This window comes from Propithecus coquereli, unplaced genomic scaffold (assembly GCF_000956105.1).
Source record: "Propithecus coquereli isolate 6110/MARCELLA unplaced genomic scaffold, Pcoq_1.0 Scaffold487, whole genome shotgun sequence".
Lineage (NCBI taxonomy): Eukaryota > Metazoa > Chordata > Mammalia > Primates > Indriidae > Propithecus > Propithecus coquereli.
In genome coordinates this window covers 513,562-531,651 of record NW_012150696.1, presented here as the reverse complement: position 1 = coordinate 531,651, position 18,090 = coordinate 513,562, and the positions used below count along the sequence as shown (strand labels likewise).

Here is an 18,090-nt window from a genome sequence, read left to right as displayed (position 1 = left end):
GATTCAAAGCTACAGTGGTAATAATGTGATAATAGTTATATTCATTTTATAAGGCATATGGTTGTTCAGATCTTCTCAAATTGACACAATGACTTGGCATATTCTCAGGCACCTTCAGAAAGTTGACTACCAGTTAACTCTGTAGCATTCTGGTCACATCTTTCTCACTTGATTGCTAATAAATTTTAAAAGAAAAATCATTACACTGTCTTATTTAGTAGAATGCATTTCTGGTTTTTAAGAGTTTCAAAATTTTCCCCCTGAATTGGCAGTAAAACTTGAGGTTGCAATTGCATTTATTAGAGATTGACATCAAGATTTTCTGTACTTGTACATTATGTGAATTTTATTAGGAAACAGTATACCTCTTCGCACTTCTAGATCCTTCCATGCTCACAAAAACCAAACCGAACCTTCTTTCTGGATAGTGTTTTGTACTTATGCCATGTGACTTAGTTGTTGATTTTATCTTTGCAGACCATCAGCAGAGCCTTCATGAATGGCAGTGCCCTGGAACATGTGGTAGAATTCGGCTTAGATTATCCAGAAGGCATGGCAGTAGACTGGCTTGGGAAGAACTTGTACTGGGCAGACACAGGAACGAATCGAATTGAAGTGTCAAAGTTGGATGGGCAGCACCGACAAGTTTTGGTGTGGAAAGACCTGGATAGCCCCAGAGCTCTAGCGTTGGACCCTGCTGAAGGGTAAACAGCTTTATGTCTGCATCCCTTGCAACTATATTGCACATTTTGAGGAACATGGCTTAGTTATAGATTATATTCTTCATGTATTATTAAATAATGCTTATTAGGAATCTGGCAACTAAACAATAGATAGGCTTTATTTTAAAACCATTAATTGAGATTTCACTGATTAAGAATGAATAATTATTAGCTGATTTTACTTTTGTCATTATTAGCATTGGGTGAAGAAAGAGTGAAATGGATTAATAATCAAATGTTACTGATCAGTATTTATATACTAAGCATTATATAGATGTGAACAGCCTTTTTTTATAGGTATCATCAATCTATATTTGCTTGCATACCTTCCCCAGTTATACTAGATTCCAAACATATTATAGTAAACCCACTGAAACAATGTTGTGTGCATGTAAAAAGTTTGGGATGTTTATTAATTCAAAGTAGACAATTAGTTTAATCATTATTATAAATGTGGAGTAACTTGGGTATTGCAAGATAAAGTGTTTACTTAAATCATGACATGTTTTTCAAGGGTAGGTGATCCCTCTAAGAAGAGTCAGCAAATTTTTAAAGGCCAGCAGCTAAGAAATCTGAAATTTGAAAAAAATTCCACTTTTAAAAGAAGTCAACAGTGTGAACATATGGACATATTTACCATATCTGTTATTTAAAATAGTTTCCCTGAAATCACATTAATACCATGGTTAGCTAGTTATCCATGTAGTTAGGAGGCTGTATCAAAGATAGCTTCTCTGCAGTGACATATTGTGGTGAGATTATGGTGATCTTTGCTCTAAGTGTTAGTTGTCAGACAGATAAATTTAGTAGTTGGGACTAAGGACTGTGGTATAGGTTGCTGCTGGGAAGTGTGAAATTTCTCTCCCAGTTGTTTCTTTTTGGCTCTTATAGTGTGCACATGCCTGTCAAATGACAAGTGCAAATGCAAACAAAGCCTGGACAACTTTAGTTTTCAGAAAAGCATGTTCATACATTACTACCAAGCCAGCCATCAGCTGACAGGCTGACGAGTGAATATCTGTCCTGAGGTATTTCATGAGAGCTGGCATGTGGAGTGCTTTTCTAGTGCCAGTATTCAGAGTGTCTCCAAAACTAGCACCTTAGTAGTTTAGTTGAAGGGCATTTGGCTAAGGATTAGGTTCTGGTTCTAGCTTTGCCATGTAACTGGTGGGAAGACATTAGACAAATAGATCTTTTAGTGTTTTGGCCTCCTCATCTATAAAAAGCCTTTGCTATAGGGTTGCTCTAAGATTAAAGTGAGAAACTCAGAAAAGTAAAATGAAAGCAAAGTAATTGTTGTAAAATTTCACAGAGACTGTAGAGGTTAGTGTTCATTGCCTAGTTTGACACATAAGTGGCGATCCATTGTTCTTACTCATATAGTGTGCTCTCTTGGAGCATAAGACCAAATACATTTTCAAGCTTTGCTTTTGACTTCAGTTAAAGGCTCATTATTTATTTTTACCTTTGATGTACTCATGCAACTTGTTTTAGAGGAGAGTTGATTACACAAGTTGAAAAGTAAGTTCAACATTTTAAAAACTCAAATTAGTTGTATTCAGAAATACATAAAGATGTTTTATTCAGAAGTGAACCAGGTTTTCGAGAACAGAGCTTTAATCCTTTGCTGTTTTCTTGAATATTAGTTTTGTAAATGCCAGTGCTGCAATAAAGAAACCATTGGTTTGTTTCCATTTTCTAGGTTTGGATGGAACAAATTTATTGGAAAGACTAAGGAAAGCTGACTCACTTCCTTTTTGGGATATGAGAAAAAATACTTAGTTGAGGGTGCCAAAATTATTGAAGGAATTGTAGCCATGATTTTGTTTTGTCCATTTCCATGATTTGCCGTATAGTTTCTTTAAATTTATTTGGTTATGATGCATGAATATGACCCTTTCTCCCAGCTAGTCAAAAGTGAAATGTTAAATGTCCATTGTTTTGAATTTAGATTTATGTATTGGACTGAATGGGGTGGAAAACCTAAGATAGACAGAGCTGCTATGGATGGAAGTGAACGTACTACATTAGTTCCAAATGTGGGACGGGCAAACGGCCTAACTATTGATTATGCTAAAAGGAGGCTTTATTGGACAGACCTGGACACCAACTTAATAGAATCTTCAAATATGCTTGGTAAGCCTTACTACTTTTTATTCAGACAGATAGTATATTCTTTCTATGGAAAAATTGTGACCACTATTCATCATTGGTTAGATACTTTTAATACAACTTCATGTGAATGTCTAGATTCTTCCCCTTTTCCGGAATTGTATCCTATTTATTATTATTAATAGTGGTCCAGGTACTCAGATTCGTATTTCTTAATTATGTGAAAATTTCATTATTGTTGGGCTTATAATGAAATTTATAGCTCCCTAGATATTCCTCATGTGACCTATTTCTATGTTTTTATGGAAGGAAGAAGAAAAATTGAATTGTAGACCCTTACGTAGAAAAAATAAAATCACAATCAAAATAGACCATTTGCAGGAGTTTAAACTGACTCAGTGATTTATAGCAGGAGTATAAGTTTGTGGCATGGGGTCAGACGGCAGATGTATTGATTTCAGGGGACCGGTCTGGTTTTAGAATTGCTTTTAAATGAATTGTTCTACTTTAAATTGCTTACAAATGTAATGTTTCATATGTTAGGTTTTTTTTTTTCCTTTTGGCTGGCAAGACACTTATATTCTTACATATTTCATCCTTCTGCTTCTCCCCTGTCTATTGCCTTTCCGAAAATAGGACTCAACCGTGAAGTTATAGCAGATGACTTGCCTCATCCTTTTGGCTTAACTCAGTACCAAGATTACATCTACTGGACGGACTGGAGCCGACGCAGCATTGAGCGTGCCAACAAAACCAGTGGCCAAAACCGCACCATCATTCAGGGCCATTTGGATTATGTGATGGACATCCTTGTCTTTCACTCTTCTCGGCAGGCAGGGTGGAATGAGTGTGCTTCCAGCAATGGGCACTGCTCCCACCTCTGCTTGGCCGTGCCAGTTGGAGGCTTTGTTTGCGGATGCCCTGCCCACTACTCTCTTAACGCTGACAACAGGACTTGTAGTGGTAAGCTGCATTTCCCCCAAAGCAAGCTAGAATTAGGAGAGAAAGCAGTAGTTTGGAAGTGCTTTAGTTTTATGTTCTTTCTAAAGAAAAACATTGTACAAGTTAAGAGTGGACCATTTGTTTAATTGGAAGGGGAGGGTTAAGAAGGAGAAATTAAAGTTTTTGTTACTTATTGTTTGATGATAGCAACTAGATAGATGTTACAGAAAAATTAAATCTTTTATCCTTGGACATTAAATATTTAGTGCAAACTTAGCATAGTGTCAGAGAAGGAGCAGGAAAGGCAAGACTCATGCATGTATGGTATGCATAACTCGTGTTTATTCATTACAAAGGAAGGGAAGAGCAGTACAAGCAGTAAAACAAGGAGAATCCCAAAACATAACCTCCTGTCCTTTGAAGTACATGTAATAGCACAAACATAAAAAATTCATTATTTATTTATTTATTTATTTTATTTCAGAATATTATGGGGGTACAAACATTTTGGTTACATATAATGCATTTGCCTTGCCCAAGCCGGGGCTACAAGTGTGTCCTTCTCCCATACAGTGTGCTCCGCATCCATTAGTTGTGAGTTTACCCACCCCTCACACCCCCCTCCCAGCTGACTGGCACCCAGTGAAATATTACTAACATGTGAGCACCTTAGTGTTGATCAGTTAGTACCAATTTGATGGTGAATACATGTGATGCTTGTTTTTCCATTCTTGGGATACTTCACTTAGTAGAATGGGTTCCAGCTCTATCCAGGATAATATAAGAGGTGCTAGTTCACCACTGGTTTTTGTAGTTGAGTAGTATTCCATGGTATACATATAACACATTTTATTAATCCACACATGTATTGATGGGCACTTGGGTTGTTTCCACATTTTGGAGTTGTAAATTGTGCTACCATATACATTTGTGTACAGAGGTGTTTATTACAGAATGTCTTTTTATCCTTTGGATAGATGCCTAGTAGTTGGATTGCTGGAGCAAATGGTATTTCTATTTTTAGCTCTTTGAGATATCTCCAAATTACCTTCCACAGAGGTTGTACTAATTTGCAGTCCCACCAAAGTGTAAGAGTGTTCTAATCTCCCCACATCCACACCGGCATTTGTTGTTTTGGGACTTTTTGATAAAGACCATTCTCACTGGAGTTAGGTGATAATCTCATTGTGGTTTTGATTTACATTTCCCTAATGATTAGAGATGTTGAGCACTTTTTTATATGTTTCCTGGCCATTATTTTGTCTTCTTTTGAAAAGTTTCTGTTCATGTCCTTTGCCTATTTTTTGATGGGGTTGTTTGATTTTTTTCTTGCTAATTTTCTTAAGTACTGTATAGATTCTTGTTATCAGCCCTTTATCAGATGTGTAGCATGCAAATATTTTCTCCCATTCTGCAGGTTGTCTGTTTGCTTTAATGATAGTCTCCTTGGCTTTGCAGAAGCTTTTTACTTTGATCAGGTCCCATTTATTTATTTTTGTTGCTACTGTGATTGCTTTGGGGGTTTTCTTCATGAATTTTTTGTCTAGGCCGATGTCTGTAATTTTCCCAACATTTTCTTCTAGAATTCTTAAGGTTTCACACCTTAGGTTTAAGTCTGTTATCCATTTTGAGTTGATTTTTGTGAGAGGTGGGGATCTAGTTTCAGTCTTCTGCATGTGGTTATCCAGTTTTCCCAGCACCATTTATTGAATAGAGATTCTTTTCCCCAGTGTATATTTTTGTCTGCTTTGTCAAAGATAAGATGACATTATGAGGATGGTTTTATATCTGGGCTCTCAGTCCTGTTCCAAAGGTCTGTATCTCTGTTCTTATGCCACTATCATGCTGTTTTGATTACGATAGCTTTGTAGTACAGCTTGAAGTCTGGTAGACTGATGCCTCCCAATTTGTTCTTTTTGCTTAAGATTGCTTTGGCTATGCAAGGTCTTCTCTGGTTCCATATGAAGCAGAGAATTATTTTTTCCAGATCTGTAAAGAATGATGATGGTATTTTGATAGGGATTGCATTAATTCTGTAGATTACTTTAGGTAGTATGGACATTTTAACAATATTGATTCTGCCAATCCATGAGCATGGTAGGGTTTTCCATTTGTTTACATCTTCTGCAATTTCTTTTCTCAGTGTTTTGTAGTTCTCCCTATATAGGTTTCTCACCTTCTTCGTTAAATACATTCCTGAATATTTAATTTTCTTTGATGCTATTGTGAAAGTTGTTGCATCTTTGATTTGATTTTCGGCTTGACTGTTACTGGCTTGTATTAATGCCACTGATTTGTGAGCATTGATTTTGTATCCTGAGACTTTACTGAATTCATTTATCAATTCCAGGAGTCTCTTGGTTGAATCCTTGGGATTTTCTAGATATAATATCATATTGCCAGCAATGAGTGAGAGTTTGACCTCTTCTGCCTCCCATTCGGACACCCTTCATTCCCCTCTTTTGTCTGATTGCTCTGGCAAGGACTTCCAACATTATGTTGAAAAGAAGTGGAGATAGTGGGCAACCTTGTCTGCTTTCAGTTCTAAGCAGGAATGCTTTCAATTTTTCCCTGTTCAGTATGATATTGGCTGTGGATTTATCATATGTGGCTTTAATAATTTTAAGGTATGTCCCATCTATGACTATTTTGTTAAGAGTTTTTATCATGAAAGTGTGCTGAATTTTGTTAAATGCTTTTTCTGCATTTATTGGGAGAATCATAATGGTCTTTTTTCTTTCATTTATGTGGTGAATTGCATTTATAGACTTGCCTATATGTTGAGCCATCCTTGAATCGCTGGGAGAAAGCCCACCTGGTCATGATGAATAGTTTTTTTGATATGCTGTTGAATTTGGTTTGCTAAAATTTTGTTGAGGATTTTTGCATGTATATTCACGAGGGATATTGGGCTGTTGTTTTCTTTTTTTGTTGTGTCCTTTCCTGGCTTTGGTATCAAGGTGACGTTGGCTTTGTAGAATGAGTTGGGGAGGGTACCGTCCTTCTCAATGTTGTAGAATAATTTCTGCAGTATAGGTATGAGTTCTTCTTTGTAAGTTTGGTAAAATTCAGGTGTGAACCCATCTGGTCCGGGACTTTTTTTTGTTGGAAGATTTTTAATTGCTGCTTCAATTTCCGTGCTTTGTATTGGTCTGTTCAGGAATTCTATTTTTTCCTGATTGAGCCTAGGGAGGTTGTGTGTTTCTGAGAATTGTCTGTTTCCTCCACGTTTTGCAGTTTTGGGACATATAGATTTTTATAGTATTCAAAGATAATGTTTTGTATTTCTGTGATGTCTGTAGTGACCTCTCCTTTTTCATTTCTAATTGAGTTTATTAGGGTCCTTTCCTTTCTAGTTCTTGTCAGTCTAGCTAGAGCCCTGTCAATTTTGTTTATCTTTTCAAAAAACCAACTTTTGGTTTTATTAATCTTCTGTATAGTTTTTTTGTTCTCAATTTCATTTAGTTTTGCTGTGATCTTAGTTATTTCTTTTCTTCTGCTAGATTTAGGATTGATTTGCTCTTCCTTTTCCAGTCCCTTGATACTGTTTATTAGTTTGTTAATTTGTGAACTTTCTGTCTTTTGGATGTGAGCATTAATGCTATTAGTTTTCCTCTCAGGAATGCTTTTGTTGTATCCCACAGATTTTGATAACAAACATGAAATATTTAAATGTGTAAGAGACCACACAGAAAATGTATATGAGAAAATTTAACTCAGTATAAAATAATAGTTGATAGATAGGGAACTGGAAAGTACATGCTCTGAACGTAGTGGGCAGTTACTACTTAACTATAGCTAAGGTTACCCGATCTTCTTATCCAGTAATGAATCTAGATTCTTTTTTTGGGTGGAGGGTGCTACAGTGTCTCCTGATTTTTAAAGATTGGCAAGTAATTCACATTAATTCACAAACACACACACCCAGTGCTGACAGCAAAATGTATAACAAAATATTGTTGGCTAGAAGTGATCCTCCGATCACTTGAGCCTGGGAGTTCAAGGTCACAGTGAATTATGATCTCACCATTGCACTCCAGCCTGGGTGACAGAGTGAGACTCTCTCTTAAAAAAAAAAAAGCCAGGTGTGGCTGACACTTATAATCCCAGCATTTTGGGAGGCCAAGATGGGAGGATTGCTTGAGGCCAGGAGTTGAGACTAGCAACACAGCGAGATTCCATCTCTACAAAAAACATTTAAAAAAATTAGCTGGGCATGGTGGCACACATCTGTAGTCCCAGTTTCTCAGGAGGCTGAGGAGGGAGGATCACTTGAGCCCAGGAGTTTGAGGTTGCTGTGAGCTATGATGAGGCCACTGCACTCCAGCCTGGGCGACAGAGTGAGAGACCCTGTCTCAGAAAAAAAAATTGCTTTATTCTGCACCTGAGAGAACATATCAGAAATCATGTAGGAAAGGATTTAGTCTGTTCTGACATAGGCTTCAATTGTGAAAGAGAAAGAATACAAGCATATACTTTAATGATTAAGAGGTTATACTTTGGAGTATATTAGCTTTTTGTTTTACGGAAGTAAAATAAATTTTTTAAGGCTTAGTGTATCTCCTTTGTCAGTTGAGAATAATTGCAGTAACTACCTTATGGTGTTATTTTGAAGATTAAATAAGATCATGACCTGATTTCTGGGGAGAAGCAGCGGCAGCAGGAGGTCAGTTAGACAATGTGGTGATGCAAGTAGGCCCGGGCTGCAGCGGCATCGGTGTGTGTGGCAATGGAGAGATGCTGAAGGGTTCAAGGTATATTTTGAAGCTAGAAAGAACAAAACTTATTAATGGGTTGTATGTAGGGAAGAAAAATAGGAAGCAAGGATAACTTCTAGATTAGGTGTCATAGTAGATGGACTGTCAGAGGAGAGAGATGAGGTTTAGAGATATAAATTTTGGAATAGCCATGAGGTATTTAAAGTGAGTAGGATTACCCAGGGAGAAGATACAGTACAGGAGCCAGCAAACTTTTTCTGTAAAGGGCTGGGTTTTGTGAGTGTATAGGCTCTGTTACACCTGCTCAGCTCTTCACAGCTCTGTCCACTGTGACATGAAAGCAGCCATAGACGATATATTTTTTAAATGGGCATGGCTGAATTCTAGTCACATTTTATTACAAACACAAGCAGTAGGCCAGATTTGACTTGTGGGCTATAGTTTGCTAACTTCTGGTGGAGAGAAAAGAAGGGACCTTGGTAACCTAAGGACTCTGGTCGAGGAGCGAAAGTTCACAAAGAACACTGAGAAGTGGCAGCCAGATAGGTAAGAAGAAAAGCAGGGAGAACAGAGGCGCAGAAGATAGAGATAAGGGTGTTTCAGAAGTGAACTGTGTTGAATGCTGCTGGGAAGTTGAGTAAGGTGAGGTCTAAAATAGTATCCACTGGATTTTTGGGTAAGGTGCTTATTGGTAACCCTAAAGAGAGTGATTTCAGGGAAATAATGGTGAAAGGCAGATTGGAGCAGATTAAAAAGTGAATGGAGAAAAGGAAGAGGTAGTAGCATATATAGACATCTCTTTCAAGAAGTTTGGCTTTGAATGGAAGGAGAAAATGGGATAATAACTGATGGAGGATGGAGACAAAACAAATATTTAAAGACTTGTGGGGATCATTACTGTTTTAGCTGCTTATACTCATGCTTGTTGTTTGTGTTTTGAAGGTGATGAGAAATTACTCTTGAGTATTCCTAGTATCTCTGTTGGCTGCCCTTCTGTGGTAGATCTGCAGTGCTTCAGGAGGCTTCTTGCATGCTTTTTGTAAATAATGGGGTACTATTTAATATTTCTATAGAGATTTTTTCTATTCTAAGGCATATTACAAGAGTGTAACACAAAGTACTTACCCTCAAAAGTTTCCTAACATTGTGTAACTTGCTCTTTGACCTGTTGTAAAAGCTAAATCAGATCATGTTGTTTCTGTGCTCACAACCTTAAAATGACTCGCCGTTTCACACAGAGTAAAACCTAGTTCTTACGGTGGCCTGCCTGGTCCTACATAATCTATACCCCACATTTGGTAAACCCTTCTCCACCCCATTCCCCAATTTCCTTCTCTGACTTCATCTTATGCTATTTTCTCCCTTGCTTTCTCCATGACAGCCACACTGGCCTCATTGCTAGTTTCAGATATGCCAGTTACTCCATCTCAGGACTGTCATACTGCTTATTCCCTCTCCTGGAATGTTTTTCCTGCAAATATTTGCCTGGATATCTTTCACCTCCAAGTCTTTGCTTATTTGTGACCTTCACAGTGAGACCTGGTCTACACTTAAGTTGCAAGTTGTCCTTCCACCTGTCTGTCATTGCCAGTGCCCATTACTGGTACTTTTTCTTTTTCCCATATCACTTATCATCCTTTTACATAGTGTGTAATTTATATACTCTACTGTTTATCTACTATAACTTTCTTCTTTATTATATTTATTGTTACTGTCTACTGGAATATACACATTATGAAGCAGCAATTTTTTCTGTTTTCTTCACTAATGTATCTTAGGTGCCTAGAATAGTGCTTGGTATATGGTATACACTTAAGAAATTGTTGTTAAATGAATGAAGAAGCAGGACAGAATCCGGAAAAAGATAAGTGCTCTTCCACTCAATAGCTTTGTGACCTTGGAAAAACTACTTAACCTTTCTGAGCCTCAGTTTCTTCCTCTATAAAATGGAGATAATTTGGGTGATTAAGTACCATCTAGTATGGTATGTAACATGTTGGAGGTCCTCAATAAATGTTCATTTTTTTTTCTCTCTCTCAAATAATTTTATTTTCTTACTTTCAAAGTCATGATTACAGGGCTCTCCTTGTCATCCAACGCTTGTATACTTGATTTTTTTATTGTATTTTTTTTTTTTTAAGAGATGGAGTCTCGCTAGCTGTGTTTCTCAGGCTGGGCTCAAACTCCTGGGCTCAAGCCATCCTCCTGCCTCAGCCTCCCGAATAGCTGGGACTACAGACACGTACCACCATGCCTGGCTCTAATGCTTGTTTCATTATTTGTTTCTTCATTTATTCTCTCACTGAGTATTTACTGAACACCTAATTTCAACCAGTGGAAAATATAGCAATGAATGAAATAGACATAAATCCCTGCCTTCATCAGGCTTACACTCCAGTAGGAAAGGTAATGGACTAAATAAACAGTATCAGGGGTTAGATGGTGATAAGTATTCTGGAGAAATATTAAGAGTAAGAAAGAGTGATGGTAGCAGGGATTGCAGAGTTAAATAGGGTGATCAAGGAATTTTTTACTGAAAAAGTGACATTTATGTCAAGAACTGAAAGAGGTGAGGAAATGAGGTATGTGGATATCTGGGGGAAGACCTGTCAAGCAAAAGGAGGCAGTAAATGAAGAGGCTTTGGGGGGAACGTGTCTGACATGTTAGAGGAACACCTAGGAGGCTGATGTTGCTGGACCAGAGTGAATAAAGAGAGGAAACGGGAAGCCACATTGTGCAATCTTTTGTTTAGTACTGAAGTGGCCTCTATGGTACCTTTGTGTAAATTGGGAAAGATGTTCCCTCTGGGCAGATTTAGCCTCACAGGTGCATGGCGTAGCTAATGGAGTGTGGACTGGATTTCAGTTCCTACTCAATACCCTTGGCACAGTGCACAAATGGCATAATCATACATGATGGGCTTGGCCTTATAATTTATTCTGTTCTTACCCAAGAGCAATGCCTTCCTTTAAGCTACCAGTGAACACTTGGCCTTTCAAAAGAGAGCTGAAAAACTCCCTTCTACTTATACCTCATATTCCAACTTCTTCATATTGCTGCCTTCATTGTGGGAGTGCAAGACTCAGACAACCTGATGGGACGGTTTTTAAAACGCTATTTTGTTAGAAATGTGGGCATGGTGGTTAGAGTTTACAAAAGTTGGATAGGATAGATTTAGGCTTTTAAAATGGCATATTCTGTGTCACTTTAAGCACTGACGGACCTGTAAGTAAGTCAAAACATCAGCTTCCTTTTAGAAATATTGAGCCAATTTATTGTAATTTTTAATGTCTTTGAGTAGAGTAGACTCTTTGGAACAAACATTTATTTGGAGCCACATTTGGCTTTATCTTAATCCACATTTCTATTTAATAGAACAACAAGGTCCACACCTATTGTGAAATCTTATTGGAGATTAAAACTTGACTTGGAATAAAAGAATACCCAGCAAAATATACTGGGAGCCAAATATATATTTGTTTAATTGCTTCCTAAGCAGGACAATTTGGGAACCAAAACTCTGGGGGGGGGGTCTTTTTTTAAAGTCTCATTGTGTGTCTTAGTACAAGCGGTGCTTATTTTGGTGGAAACGTAAATTTGGAACCCTCTTCTCTTGATTTACTAAGAAAGTAGTACTGCCAAAAAATTCTCCCCCCCCAAAAAAAAGATGGTGGGAGACTTTTTAGCTGTTCTGTGTGAAATGTGTTCTTACAACTTAAGGCATAGGCTCTACTAAAATTGTAAAAGTTGCTAAATCAATATGTGATGGACTCCAGATAATGGAGATGTCCTGTAAGATCACTGGGATACTTTCTAAATCTTCCAAGCCTGAGTGTGGGCTTTTGACTAATGAAGAACTTAAATGAAGCAGAATTGCAATGTTGTGAATAATACCAAGTTTCTTTGTGAGTACCAGTGGGTTCCTTTGGGATTTAAGCCAGTAGACATTTGAGTGTAAATGTAAAGTATTCTGAGGGACCGTAAATAATGGAGCTGTGAAGAATGGGGTACAGGAAGAAATAAAGCAAGGAGTCCTGGCTTGGCTATTTATGTTTTATATTCCTGACAAGGACAAAGTTTAACTGGATTTAGGTGATGAAGAAAATAGAATATAATTATGGAATGTATATATGTTTTTAATGAGGGTTTTAAAAATGTTATTAGACTGTGAAGTTGTTGGTAGCACTCTCAAATGCCATTCTTTTCTAGATGTTGTCCTGTATTAAAGAGGACTACGTAGTAATCAGAGGCCTAGTCCCAGGGAAAGGGAAAGGTCTCTATTGCATTTTCCCATTTGATGAAGTGGGATTATTCATGTGGTAGACAAGGAGAATTTTGTAAATCTTTATCAAATAGGCATTGAAATCAAGGCTGCTATGGTATCTCTGTGGACAGTATGTAGAAAAATAGGCTAGGAGGTTATGCCACTGGGTAAGTTCATAACTGGTTTGGTAACCAGAGCGCTGATTAGTGTTACTCTGAAGAGAGTTTTTGAGGGCATGCCAAAAAATTCTGTCCATAGCCTTACTTCTTCAACATCTTATTCTGTTTTATATGAGATGTATACAACAGATATCCAAATCTTCGGATAATGATACAGGACTTAGAGTAATATATTTCAGATTTGCTCTTTTCTATCTTTAAGCTCCTACCACCTTCCTGCTCTTCAGTCAAAAGAGTGCCATCAACCGCATGGTGATTGATGAGCAGCAGAGCCCTGACATCATCCTTCCTATCCATAGCCTTCGGAATGTCCGGGCCATTGACTATGACCCACTGGACAAGCAACTCTATTGGATTGACTCAAGACAAAACATGATCCGAAAGGCACAAGAGGATGGCAGCCAGGTAATTCAGGGCTCAGTTTAAAATCCATTTCTTCTGAGTAATGTCTAGACTAACCAACCATTCTGTTTCACTTAAGTCTTGACTCTGCTAGAGAGAGAGAGAGAGAGAGAGAGAGAGAGAGAGAATGTGTGTGTGTGTGTGTGTGTGTGTGTGTGTGTGTGTGTGTGTGTGTGTTTGTATGAAAGTAAAATTCTGGACCTAGTAGCTTTTTTTCCTCCTGGTGATCTTTGAGTAAACAGTTGTTTGATGATGAAAATTGTATTAGGATAGCTTAAGCTCTTATATTGTGATGACTTTGTCACTGCCACCCACCATCTATTTATGTAATCTTTCCTTATGATTCCATCTGTGTGGAGTATTAGAGGCTTTGAAATAGGCCTTGGTTTGATCCCAGCTCTATCACTCACTTGTGAACTTTTTTAAGCTAAAAGGAATGCAGAGCATATAGTCCTTACCTGTTACATAGCAGGGACTCAATAAATAACATTTTTGTTACTAATAAACTATTACTTAAACGATTCAGAGGATAGGAAACGTATAACACAATCTCAGTAAAATTAAAGACATTTAGGATGTGTTGTCATTGATCCAGTGATTTTTTTTTTTTTTTTGCTTGGTAAATATTATTTGGTGACTATGGGATGGGAGTGAGGATGTTATCAGTAACTCTTACCTATGTTAACATACCAGTCATGGATTCACATACCACTATCCATGCTTCTTTCTTTCTGTGGCCAATCATCTATTAGACTGGGATTACTATAAGTAATTATTTGTTGTCTTCCTTATAGCAGTGGTATTAAGTTATATTTTGAATGTATTAAAATGTAGGGAAATTAGATTACTATTTTTCACTATGTCTTATCTCACAGTGAAGAGCAAGGAGATAATATATTTAGGGCTGCTGAGTGATCATTTGGGGGTATAGTCGTAGATATATAGTTCAGAGGCACTGTATAGGCCAGGACTAATGGAGCTGATAACTGGTAGGTAGAAATTATAGTTACTATACGGCCAAGGACATGGCAAATATATTAGGTAATTTCATTAAGGAATATTTTACTTCAGAGATACCAAGTAAATAAAATGTAACTTATTCAGATAGAGCAAATGGATAAAATCTCTCTTCATGTTTCACTTTATTAAAAAAAGTTTGTGACTAAAGTTGGTATTCAACCCCCCACTGCTAAATTTGACTGGCTTACAAAAAAAAAAGTTTGTGGTGTGTATGGATTTGAGGATCAGAGAAAGGGATGATGGATAGATTTGATTTGTAGCCCTGAAGAGTTGCTATTGTCTCTGCAACAGGGTTTCTCAAATTTGGTACCGTTGACATTTTTGGGCTGGATAATTGTTTGTGGTTGTTGGGGGGCTGCCCTGTACGTTGTAGAATGTTTAGCACCATCCCTGACCTCTACCCACTAGAATCACTTCTTGGCTTTTTGGTTGAGATCAGGTGTACTCACTAGTTGCCAGTTACACTCCACAGTTGTGACAATCAAAAATGTCTCCACATATTACCAAATGCCCATGGAGGCCTCTACTTGAGAACCATTGCTCTAGAGGGATTTCTAGAGTGTGGTCCTAGCCATAGTTATCTCCAGGTTATAGGAGACAATTGCCACCTTCTCACTCCCATCTCTGAATCTCAAGGCATTATCACGTTCTTGGAGCAGCTAGCCTGGCCTCAGCTCTCTCTTCTGTCCCAGGTTATAATAACCCAAGGAACATTTGAGATTTATGTTAAGAAAGAAGCACATTACCTATTAAAAAAACTTACCAGTAAGAAATGTTCCTTAAGACATGAGAGATTCTTCTTAGGTGTGTGGTCACATAGGTGTAAGCACTGTGAGTGATTGCCTTCGCGCTGTCTGCCCTGGAGTCTAATTTTCCGTATGTGTCTTTTCCCTAGGGCTTTACTGTGGTTGTGAGCTCAGTTCCAAATCAGAACCTAGAAATACAACCCTATGACCTCAGCATTGATATTTATAGCCGCTACATCTACTGGACTTGTGAGGCTACCAATGTCATTAATGTGACAAGATTAGATGGGAGATCAATTGGAGTGGTGCTAAAAGGCGAACAAGACAGACCTCGAGCCATTGTGGTAAACCCAGAGAAAGGGTATGTTACTAAAGTTGCATTCAGATAGCATGGCGTCTGAGACCTTCACAACCGTTTTTTCAGCCCATTATTCATCTACCTTTAAGTGTCCTGTGCTTCAGTATTCTCTCCATCCATTTGCCCCTGCATTTTGTTACAGCTTTCTTTTACTTTCTCTGATTTCACTGGTTAGAATTTCTTTCCTTGGTCACTATTGCTTTAGTTCTAAATCCTACTCATACCTCCAGGTATGGGTCCTACATGAAGTTTTTCTTAATCTATCCCACCCCCAGCCAGATGTGACTTTTCCCCTCTTCTGAATACTCAGCACTCTGCATCTGTGCCTTTCTATTAATAGTTACACTTAGTCCTTTCCAATTTACCTTATACTTAACTGTTTTTCAGTCTTATATTTCCTACTAGACTTTAGGCTCCTTTATGACAAGAACTAATGTTTTTTTTTTTTTTCATTTAATACAGAGCTTTACATTTAATAAATATTCAGTACTCAATTGTACCTGAATGAATAGCTTGTGTCAAAAGAATTATAGGAAAGGGATGAAATCTATAAGTCAAATAGAAGAAATTAATCATATATGACTTATTCTTAGTTATTAAATAGGTTAATTAGAAAAAGATTAAAAATTTTGTGTCCAGGACTCTCTGGTCACTGATCTTTAATTTATTGTGTTATTCTAGAAGTGTAGATATGCCTGTGTCTAACACTGTTCTATTAATCTATAAAAGTTAGCTGCCAAAGAAGTTCTATTTGTATACTTTTTTTGCTATTATTGAAAGTAGTAAAAGTATCCCATAACCTTTCTTAAAAATATATTTTAGACCATTTAAAAATGAGTTTTAAAAATATTATTCTACCTCCATTTGTCTTAATAAGAATATTCTCATTTTATATGGTTTCTTATTTCAGTAACTTAATTTTTTCTTCCCCTCTCTTTAGATATATGTATTTTACCAATCTTCAGGAAAGATCTCCCAAAATTGAACGGGCTGCTTTGGATGGAACAGAACGAGAGGTCCTCTTTTTCAGTGGCTTGAGTAAACCAATTGCTTTAGCCCTTGATAGCAGGTTGGGCAAGCTCTTTTGGGCTGATTCAGATCTCCGGCGAATTGAAAGCAGTGATCTCTCAGGTACCCAAGAAATGTGTTTCTTAATTTCGATTTGAGTTTTTAAGATCATTCTTTAATAGCATTTGTATTTTTCTCGAATGGTATGATTTTTATACACATTTCTAGACAGTTTTATTTACTAAATGTAGTTGGCATCAAGTTTGTTGGAGAAGAGCTTTTTCTTCAACCATCAACATGATTACTTCCCGTTATCTAATTATGTGCCAGTTTTCTTGATCTTGGCCATGTAAATAATATATTTCTAATGTGTTTTCTTCTCCTTTCCTAATTCTTCTGCTCTAGATTATGTTCTTATTATTTCTGGTCTGAATTCTAGCCTACGATTGATCTCCTTTGCTGGTTTTTTCCCACGAATGTTTACGCACTGCTCTTAAATTCTCTGAAGCATGGTTTTAATGTCACTACTTTACTTGAAAAATCTTCAGGGTAGTCTTATAACCTGTAAGAAAAAAGTCTTATACACATAAGTTGGTATTCACCCTTTATAAGCTTATCATGGCCCTTACATTCCTGGTATTTTAACCAAGTTAAATCATTTGTTGGTCTTAAGATAGACTTTTACTTTCCCATTTCTCTGCAGTTCTCTGTCTGTAATCATAGTTGCTTCCCCTGCTCCCAATTTCTGATATCCAGATGCTCTGTATGGCCTCATTAGTGATCAGGGAAATGAAATTAAAATATTACACTGTTTGTGTCTACCAGAATGGCAAAAATATGTTCAAGTTGGTTATACTCAGCATTGGCCGGAATGACATGCTCTTATCTGCATTGGTGGAAGCGGAAATGGGTAGAACCTTTATGGAGGGCAATTTGCCAGTAATTGTCAAAATTTAGAATATGCATTCCCTTTGATGTGGCAGTTTTCCTTTTAGATTTCTTATAGAAATACTGACCCAAATGTACAGGGGTATTCACTGAGCGTTATTTGTGATAGTCTTTCATGGGGAAATACATTCTAGTATATCACTGTATGGAATATTACAGTCATTCTTAAGAATAAGGTAGACCTGTGTGCATTGACATAGAAGGATGATTTTTAGAAATTAAATTGCATTAAAATGGTGATTAAGATGTAAATTTTGTTTAAAATTTAAAACTATGTAGTATATACATGTACACTATACACACACACATACTATATCTGCACATCCTGTCAGGAAACATGGGTATGTATGTCAGTATTTTCCTCAAGAAATAAGCAAACAATCTTGAGAGAAGTCTGGAACATTAGCATACTAAAATATACAACTACTTATTCGTGTATCATTTGAATCTTTGTATGTTTGAATACCTTTGTAATTTTTTTAAAAACAAAAAAAGTTTCCTCTTCGGGTTCAAATGCCTCGCTTCCATTTTGCTTTCTCCGATTTTAATCAGTCATGTACACGGTCATGCGTGTACATTTGCATGCCTTTTTCTTTCCCTTATCTGATCATCTGCATCTCTTATATCACCTCTAATTTGTGTTGATGTCAGTGTTTAAACTCTGGTATTG

At 37.1% G+C, this 18,090-nt stretch overlaps 1 protein-coding gene across 1 annotated transcript in view; it reads left to right on the top strand.

Annotated features, from left to right (window-relative positions):
* LRP6 (low density lipoprotein receptor-related protein 6) overlaps positions 1–18,090 on the top strand; it is a 189,547-nt gene that overhangs the window by 140,780 nt on the left and 30,677 nt on the right. Inside the window, exons 10-15 of the mRNA XM_012655785.1 lie at positions 478–704; positions 2,674–2,858; positions 3,471–3,797; positions 13,141–13,343; positions 15,256–15,467; positions 16,405–16,595. Coding sequence (XP_012511239.1) covers positions 478–704; positions 2,674–2,858; positions 3,471–3,797; positions 13,141–13,343; positions 15,256–15,467; positions 16,405–16,595 — 1,345 coding nt within the window. The remainder of the gene's footprint in view (positions 1–477; positions 705–2,673; positions 2,859–3,470; positions 3,798–13,140; positions 13,344–15,255; positions 15,468–16,404; positions 16,596–18,090) is intronic.